The sequence below is a fragment of the Dermacentor albipictus genome, chromosome 2 (assembly GCF_038994185.2).
Source record: "Dermacentor albipictus isolate Rhodes 1998 colony chromosome 2, USDA_Dalb.pri_finalv2, whole genome shotgun sequence".
Classification (NCBI taxonomy): Eukaryota; Metazoa; Arthropoda; class Arachnida; order Ixodida; family Ixodidae; genus Dermacentor; species Dermacentor albipictus.
In genome coordinates, this window is record NC_091822.1 from 175,243,881 (window position 1) to 175,253,706 (window position 9,826).

Consider the following 9,826-nt stretch of genomic DNA (forward strand, 5'->3'; position numbering starts at 1 on the left):
TTTTACTAGTTGTAACACCTTGTCATTATTTCGTATTATTGACGGCGCTTCCAGGACACCAAAGCGGCAACGGGAACACCAAAGCTAGAACCGGGCTGGATGGGGCCCGCCGAAGCCTGTGCATGCCAAGGATGTATAAGATTGCGGACAGTCAATTTTGTATGCGAACACTCCCTGCGACGCCTGCATTATTGTAATGTCACGTGCTCTTCGAGGCCTCCGTTAGCCATTACATGTGCCCTCCTGGAGCAGTACTTGTAAAAAAAAACAATATGTCGTCACGATTACCAAAGCCTCCCGCAATGGAAAAAAAGGCCCTGTTGCCTCGCATTGCTGACCGCACACAGCCTTTCCGCCTGTGTGCGGTCAGCAATCTCTCACGCGCCGGCCGAACAAAAGTATCCTGCAGGTACGTAAATGAACCTACGAAACCACGTAACTTTCATGCTATCAACACCTGAAACTTTGGTAATTACGCGCGTGTTTGAATACACCGCGTGCATGCGTCGTGTTTCAGCAACACGAACTCTCAACGTCGCGCGCTTTACGCCTTAAATACGCCTTGAATAATGGTCCTTTTCTCTATTTCTTCCGCAATTCCACCAAGAAATTCTAAAGGCCAGTTACCGACTGACGAAGAAAGATCTAGATTGAAAAAACTGCTCCGCAGGGCTCGAACGAACTTTTCTGCGGATTTCCTCCCGCAGCGTGTTAGCCGTTGTCTGCTACGGCAGGCCCACCACCGGCGGCGCCACCATCGAGGCCGCGCCGAGCGGAGGAGGAGGGAAGTGAATGGTGCTACTTTGGGAGATCAAGGGGCTTTAGTCTAGCCAAGGGGTAGTGTCTTCGTATTTGTCTGTAGTCTCCACCAGAAGACCGCTTTTTTTTTCTTAGAAAACCGATGCCACGTGTTAAAACGAAAAGTCTTAGGTTTTAAAACCGAAACCTGTACGCGCCGCATAGACGCGTCGCAAAGAACCAATCGGCATCGTCGCTTCGCAACATGCACGCGCACGGACGCACGCGCTTCGACCGAGCCTGGGCCAACGCATTCCGCGCCGCAATAGCCCTGCTGGTGTTCGAACGCCACTTCAGAGCTGTGTCCACTGTGTCCACCATCGAGGAGCGTTAATATCTTGGTAAGCTGCTCTTTTATTTCACACGACTGTCGTACTGGTAGTTCTGAACTTAGTGTCACACATTACTTCCCCCCTTTTCTTTGGCTTCTGGATTGGATTGGCGCGGCTCGCTACGTGCTTGCGCGCGCTTTTCCGAGCGCAGATTGGTGTGCGCCTGGTTGCTGCACTAGGCTGTTATGCGATCGCTTTTTCGAGCGCAGATTGATGTGAGCCTGGTTTGTGCACTAGGCTTTTGCACGATCGCCTGCTTTTTGCACTGGGCTTTCAAAAGGCGAAGTGAGCGTAAAGAACAACTTCCGCGCTTACTGCGGAAGTGCAGCGCCGCGGGCCTACCGTGTATGGAAGCGCGCAGCAATGCCGGGAAACATTCATACAAAAGCAAAGGGTCAGAAAAGTGCGCTTTATTTTCCATTACTATGTCACAGTGGGTAGCGCCGTGCGATCGCTTCAAATAAACGCAGAAACGAGTCCTTGCAGCGCATGTGCCCATTAATCGATGCCCACCATAGCCATATCAGGTGCGACTCGAGAAGCTGTGGAGTCACCCTGTAGCCGGCGGAGTCGAGGTAGCGCTTCACCTTCTGCCAGTAGCTTTCGATTTTCTGGGTGTGAGCGCCCGTGATTGGGTCTACAAAGTTCATGCTGTGGTTAACAGCCTCCCATTGCAAATTCAGTCTTGCTCCGTTAGCCCCCACCAAGTTCGGGATGCAGTTGTATGGGGCCCATTCATCACTGTGGATGGTGGTTCCCGGTTCAACGTTGGCTGCAATAATGGGGCCTAGCGTCGCCGCGTCTCGTCGGTCGACCTTGAATAGTCGGAGCTCCCCGGTGGTCACGCAGATCATGCCGAATACCCATGGTCCACGATCTGCAATGCCGCCGTAATTTTGGCGGCTCGGCGGAACGTTGTCGCCCGTCATCAGGCGGCCTCGATTGTATTTTCGCTTGCCGCGAAGGAGGCATTCATCAATTTGCACAATCCTCCCGGGGCCACCGAGTGGGGGTCGCGCCAGCAGCTCGTCCCGCACGACCTCACGAGCGTAGTTCCTCCAGTCGGCGATGACATGGTCCGACAGATTAAGCAAGTCGCCGGTCATCTCCTTCATGAGCCACGTGCCTATGTTTTTGCTCACGCAGTACATGAGCCAAATCACTTGCCGCCTGCAGTAAGCGACGCTCACTTCGCCTTCTGAAAGCCCAGTGCAAAAAGCAGGCGATCGTGCAAAAGCCTAGTGCAGAAACCAGGCTCACATCAATCTGCGCTCGAAAAAGCGATCGCATAACAGCCTAGTGCAGAAACCAGGCGCACACCAATCTGCGCTCGGAAAAGCGCGCGCAAGCACGTAGCGAGCCGCGCCAATCCAATCCAGAAGCCAAAGAAAAGGGGGGAAGTAATGTGTGACACTAAGTTCAGAACTACCGTCGTACTTACAATGGTGCAACTCTCCTCCGCTCCATGAAATTCATCTAGGAAGTTCTGGTATTACCGCGAAACTTGATTTTATGGAAGCAATGGCAGTTTTGATGATGTGTTCCTTCCGTGTTCTATCGCCGGTGCCACGCTGAAGTATCGTCCAGGTGATCGCCCTTGCCTTATATTTACATATCTAGGTGGCGTCATTCAGTGAGTATAACTGTTCGCGAATCTCCTCGGGAATGCGTGGTTTCGTGGCGTCTCTGACGTCGTGGTCTTAGTGTGCGTGCGCTGTCCATGCACGCGCACTTTGTTAACGCGTAAACTGTCTGCGAGACGTTTTAGTCGCTATTGGACGTCGCATCAGTGCTCGGAAGTGTTTTATGAGGCATTGCAAGAAGCCTAGCTGGCACTAAATCGTCACCGCGTTTTGAAAAAAAAAAAATATCCCAACATTACCTGGATAGCTTTGCACTGGAACGCGTTTCTAAAGATGGCGTACGCGCTTTTGAGCACGATCTCAAGAGCTTCTTTCTCTATTCTCCCGACCCTTTTGCGTATGCGAGAAAAAAAATATGGAGCCTCAGACAGCGTATTTTCTTTCTTGATGCTGGATTGTGCGCCATCGCGATCGAGCACGATCGGTATTCCATATCTGTCTCGATATGTCCTCCTCGCAAACTCGAGCCATTGCTATCGAGAAATTCGAACGCGCTCGAAAGTGCCGCATATGTGACTGGGGTGGAATTTAAACAGGCGCAACACTTATCGAATGTATGTGTCTGTTACGCGTCTCTACAGCCGTGGTTAACTGCCGACGATATATCAAACTCAAGGAAGCAGGAAAATATTAACAGATAGTAAGTAGTTGAGGAGTGCCGAAAGCGCCAGTGCCAATTAATTCGCGCGCGCAGTTTTTTCTTTTCTTTATTTTTTTTATTGCGATAGTCGTTCGCCTTTCAAAAGCAAGAGCGCACTTTATCGTTGTCGTCTTCTGGCGTTACCAGTCACTTAAAATTTAGATGCATACCTTCTGGGGAAATAAAAAAACAAATGCCATCGGGGCCACCTAAGCACTTATGATGGGGATGTGAATGTGAAAGCATTCATGTCCAATTGAACGCCGCTTAGCGGTCTGTCAAGTTAAGAACTCCTTGCGGTCAAGCAACCGCATTGAGTCGCTTGGCCAACGCCTCCTAGCTTGCCCGACTGCCATAAAGTGTAATAGGGACGCTTGGCGAGTTTTGATTTGGCCTTATAGACCGAGGGCATGCTGAGGCGCAGTTAGAACGCAGGTGATTCGCAACTTTCACAGACGGTGGCACCGTCGTGCAGCAGTGGCGTCGACGTAAAGAACTTGCCGTCGACGTAAAGAACTTGGATCGCGCAACAGCAGGAAGATTTTTTTTTCTCGAGACGGCGGCCTATTCAAGCGGTCCAAGTAAGAATTTGCAGGAAGCACCACATCGTATAAGGGGTCATGGTACCAGTTCAAAGCGGTCGAATTAATAGAATAGCAAGTAGAAAGCACGGTCACTTGTCTTTATAACACCGTCGCGGTAAAACTGAAACCACAGCTCGTGTGGTTTGCTTCGAAGCTGCGAAGTTTGCGTGCAAAGGCCTTCTACAGTCACGGACGTTGACATGCACACAAGATGACCAGCGTTTAGGACTTCTCGCCTTCCAGTAGGCTTCGAATGCTGCGTTCTGCTCGCCCGATGTGAGCCATTACGCAGGCTGACGACTGCTGGCATGTAAATTGAGGAGACATTTGAACTCGACTACGCGAAACATGTCACTGAGCAAGACGACCGTAGCACTTCACCGACTGCTCTAGTTCTTAATCTTTCGGACAGCCATATTGGATTTAAGATGGTGCCCCCTATAGGCCGTGAAAGCTGCGAATAGGCTGCACGGCGAATGAACACGCAGATAACAAAGGCTTCCGAAAGCGAGAGTGACGTGATGTCGCGGCGGTGCCCTCTCACCTGACGCAACACCTGGCGCGCTAATGCGCCAGCAGGTGTTCTCTTGCCCGCTCTGCTCCGCGGAGGTGCGCTCGTGATGTGGTGTCTTAGCCGACAGAAATCTAGGTGCCGTTTTAACGCCACATCGCGTTAAAGGGGGCCCGTGTCACAAAAAATTGGCGTGCAATTGACCTTTGGTGCACTTTCTTCAGACATATCCCAATTTGTAGCAGAAGTTTATGAGTGTCGTCTCGCCAAATTTGCCATCACGTCCTTCGTGCGTGGGCGTTTTGTATTTCCCTTCTCTTTGGCTCCCGTTTGTGTGTATATGGCTGTGTGTTAAATGGATTTATTTATCATTGCAGTGCCCTAAGTACCTATAGTGAGAGAAAAATGACCATATTTACTTGATTATAACGAGCCTTCGATTGTGATGTGCACCTTAAGTTTTCAGACTGACGCTGAATATGCATTGTGCTCTTGATCGTTATGGGCACACAGATTTTCATATGCTAAAGAAAGCACAAACTGTAATACCCTTATATTGTTCTCTCACAATACATTTTCATGGTAAGAGAGAATTATTGTGATTTGTTTCCACTCAAGAAAATAAATTTTATTTCATCTTTGCCACAGGCACCTTTTGTCAAGGCTGTTTGAAGTGGGCTTAAAACTGTTTGAGGTAAGATTTGAGATTTGGACATTACGGATTGCAGTTTTTGTTTGTGCTAGATTTGAACGCACACCTTCTTGCTACTTTTTCTGAAAAAAGTGTGCTTTAAGATGAAGTAAATATAGGGTACTTTGGACAGATCGAATGCTGGTGAACTTTTTATGATGTATGTTGAATTCCTGGTACAGACTACCAGGTACATGTTTTTTATGATGTACAGAATTTTTACTCATCAACTGTGGCAGATACTGTAATTCTATACCTTGAGATAGACTACTTAGAAAAATTACTTTCTCTGAAAAATTACTTGCACGAGAAATCAGAATGAATGATCAGTTAAGCAAACTTCACTAATTAGGTTTTCATCTAATTACTTCAGGACACGTATTTCAATTTAGGAATTGTAGCTAGTGAGTGTTTGCAAAGCGTATCCACTAGGAACAAATTTTTGACCAGTGTCGAGATATAAATTTCCCAAAATATGCAACGAAATACATGAGTGTCCCATTTATTTTTGTGCTTCGATGCATAAGTGGCATTTTCTTCGAGGTAAGTGGGACAGCAGTGCATTTTTACTGCAAGTGCGATGGCGTATCTAAACCAGTGCCACATCCACAGAATTATTTCACAGCGAATATGCCTCGCAATCGCGCTACCATTTGTAAATTGCAATTTGCCGTAATCTAATTCGCTCAAAACTAGTGACGGTTTTTAATTGGTCATTTATGCATCTCAGTGTTTCGTGCAAGTAATGTTCACCTCAAGTAAACGCAGCTCAATAACTAGAAGTATGCTTTTTCCACAGGTGGTTTCTAAAAATTTTGTCTAATTTAAAAATGTGGCATCCTGTATATTTACCCATTGCGAGAAGTACCATACACATACATTTTTTTTTGCTCCTTTTCAAGCCGGCAATAATCTCAAACATTTTTGGCATTTTCATTGTTTATTAGGTTTTTGTACTGTCTCTGTATTGATTTCCCTTTTTTTTTTTTACAATGTTGCCACTATCTTAACTTGCCTTTCCATTTCATTGCAGTGCATTTTTTTTTGTAGTCACGAGACACCTGAGGTATTCACAGAAAATTGAGGAAGTTGCTATGTCTCCGGCATTTTCATTCCACCTTTGGCCCTCCTTTAATATTACAATAAATTACGGCTACTACGCTCTGCATTTTGCTTTCAATTGTTTTCAGACTTGTAATGATAAGAAGAAATGAATGAAAAATCTGTTCATAGCACTATAATTGGCCTTCTGAAAGTTTATAAGTGGTATTTTATTGCTTTATTCGATAATTTCTGGCCACGTAGCAAGAGGATGGTGCTAGATTTCCTTCAACATATGACAAATCATTAGTTAACTATGTACTTTTCTGATGCAACCAGTTCAATACATGCGCCTAATGCAGGAGAAAAGAAAAAAAACTAGAGCGTAGGAATGATGAGACACAAAGATCAATCGACCAGTCATCCAAGTTTATTTGGCACAGGATTGTCATCATCCATCCTATCTAACTATCCATCCTAGCTGTCGCCAAATGCAGCTTGGCTTCTAGGTGTATGGGGCAGTTACAAGGGTTCCTTTGCATGGTCACAAAAATAAGGGGAGGAAGGGGGTCACATGCTGCTGACGCATTTATCGGTCAGCCTGGTATACAATTGTTGCGAGTCACACAGTGACTGTGTCCCCAAAAGCTGGATGAGCAGCGCATCTGTCATTGTTTCTGCTTTTACTCTGCGCTTCTCCAAATACGACACGGTGAGCATGGGCCGGTCATCTGCTGTAGCTTGTCCCGGAACACACCGCACCCTTCTCTCCTCTATTAGTTCCTCTATTATCATATAGCGCTTTTGATGAGGTGATCAATTGCTGCTTTGATCTCCACACCCGCCTGTAAATGAGTGAGATCACTTGGCCACATTCCCTCATTTTCGTATGGGAAGGAACTGTTGTAAACACAGTCTATGCCAAGAAGCAGTGTTCCATTTAGCTTGCACTTTAAGTTAATTGCATTGAAAGTTTGTGTAATTTATGCTTTCTTTTAAATCTGAGAAATTTATGCCTCATAAACTACAATTGTGGCCACTAACTACTAATAAGGCAAAAAAAAAAGAAATAAACAAGAAATACGAGATAAGCTCTTGCAGTACCTCTTTAAGGCTCAGCGACCATGAATAAATTCTTCTGACTGTGATAACTACAGCTGAAAGTAATGAAACTTTTAAGGAATATACTGCCTAGTTGATCATCTCGATGCATATTGTTTTTTGTTGGCATTGGTTGCATGATTGTAAACAATTCTTCCTGCTGCAGTGCACACCTGAAACCTCCTGCCAGCTGCTAAGTCCGCGCAGGATGATGACACTGCTGGGCAGTATGTTGGAGCATCTCAACGATGCCATGAGAGCCGACAAAGGCGTGCCTTTCTCCAGGCTCCAAGGCATCCTATCACAACTTCCACCATCAATCCGGGGCCGGTTCGGTGCAAGAACCGAAACCATACGGTTGGTGGCGAGACATTTTCCCAGCAAGATTGTTGTCGGTTCAGGCAACAGAGTTTACACATCCACACGACCTCTCGCATCTACCAGAAACAGTGGAGCAAAGAGCCGCAGTCCGGCTGACAAGAAACAACTCAACATGACTGATGGACCCATTGAGCTCTGTAATGTCACAGGCGCCATCTCAAAGTTGTTAAAGCTTTATGGTTTTGTCGATTTGGTACATCCACTTCGAGCTAGTGTTTCTTTTGACAAGATATTATTCAAGAAAAATAGGCACCATGACCTAACAAAGTTGGGGCTCAAGCTAGGCAATGTAGTCATATTAGATGCAGTAAAATGTCCACCAAGCCACAGAGCTAAGTATCAGGCCACTCATATAGAACTTCAAAGAAAAATGGCACATACGAGCAGCCCCGCAACGAACCAGGCAGCGTACCAACCAGGTAGTGACGGCATCGGAAGTGGACTTCCTGGCTCAATCCAAGCCGTCAATCCAAGCCCCGCATATATATTATTCGGTGAAGACAATATAGAGTGTTCCTACTTTTCTATTGACAACATTGACAAGTCCCTGCTTCAGCCAGAAAAGAGTTTGAATGACTTGTTTAGCGTCGGGGACAAGGTTCTCTTTGATGCCCAACGAAATCCAAAGCCGACTATCTACGCCAAGTGGTGGGCCACCAGTGTCAACAAAGCGCAAAGTGCTCAACTTTCCCAGGCCAACGACAGCGGAGACGAAGCTTTTCTATCCGACAACGATATTGCTGAGCATCTGCTTGACCCAAAGGAGTTCTCTGCACGAAGGAAACAGTCAATCCAAGCCACGCATTTATATTATTCGATGAAGACATTATAGAGTGTTCCTACTTTTCTATTGATAACATTGACAAGTCCCTGCTTCAGCCAGTAAAGAATTTGAATGACTTATTTAGCGTCGGGGACAATGTTCTCTTTGATGCCCAACCAAATCCTAAGCCAACTAGCTACGGCAAGTGGTTGGCCACCAATGTCAACAAAGCGCAAAGTGCTCATCTTTCCCAGGCCAACGTCTGCGGAGACGAAGCTTTTCTATCCGATAATGATATCGCTGAGCTTCTGCTTGATCCAAAGGAGTTCTCTGCACGAAAGAAACTGTCCGGCATCAAAGGCTCATTCTTCCTAAACTCCAAGATTAGGGGTCTTGTATCCACTTGTGAACCCATTGTCATGGTCCCAGTTCCAGACGCAGTGACGTATTGCAACAGAAGGAAGATCAGGACATTCAGCGAGCTGTTGAAAGACAGTGCTGTCCTAGAAGATTTAGATGCCTTTATAGACGCCATCGAAGCAAAACATGACATATGGTTAGCGACGCTCATGTGGAATGGTGAACTTCCCGTGCACTTCCAGCGGAGACGAAGCTTTTCTATCCCCAACCCAATCAGAAATCACCTCATAGCCCCTACACAATTCTCTCCGCAATGCCGCTTCCGCGCAGAGCCCGGGTCCCTCAGGCACATTGTAGGGGGTTGCAGACCGGCACCATTAAATCCTCCGAACCCTTACCCCACTGACGAGCTTTGTGAGAGAGCCTTGGCCAGCTCCGACCTCGAGAATAGGCAACGGCTCATTGCGAGGTCCCATGACGCGGCCTGAGCTCAAGGCATTCTGGAATGAGGACGCCTCTCCACAGCTGCATTGACCCATTGAAAATGTTCATTCTCTCTCTCTCTCTTTTTATCCGAAAACGACATCGCTGAGCTTCTGCTTGACCCAAAGGAGTTGTCTGCACGAAGGAAACTGTCCGGTATGAAAAGCTCATTCTTCCCAAACTCCAAGATTACGGGTCTTGTATCCACTGTTCAACCCAATGTCATGGTCCTAGTTCCAGACACAGTGACGTATTGCAACAGAAGGAAGATCAGGACATTCAGCGAGTGGCTGAAAGACAGCGCCGTCCTAGAAGATTTAGATGCCTTCATAGACACCATCGAAGCAGAACACGAGATATGGTTAGCGATGCTCATGTGGAATGGTGAACGTCCCGAGCACGTCCCTGCACTTCGCATTCTCAGAGAAAATGACATCATTCGGGTTGACTACATCGTCGGTATGGTTGGAGGGAGGGTGGAGGTTTGCAGCCGCCTTG

General features: G+C 46.9%; 1 protein-coding gene across 1 annotated transcript; it reads left to right on the forward strand.

Annotated features, from left to right (window-relative positions):
* Positions 1-2,782: 2,782 nt before the first annotated feature.
* LOC139056307 (uncharacterized) lies at positions 2,783-9,032 on the forward strand. The gene is made up of 3 exons (XM_070534457.1): positions 2,783-2,835; positions 5,157-5,202; positions 7,508-9,032. The coding sequence occupies exon 3, from the start codon at positions 7,550-7,552 to the stop codon at positions 8,552-8,554; it is 1,005 nt and encodes a 334-aa protein (XP_070390558.1). The 5' UTR covers positions 2,783-2,835; positions 5,157-5,202; positions 7,508-7,549; the 3' UTR covers positions 8,555-9,032.
* The last annotated feature ends 794 nt before the right edge of the window (positions 9,033-9,826 follow it).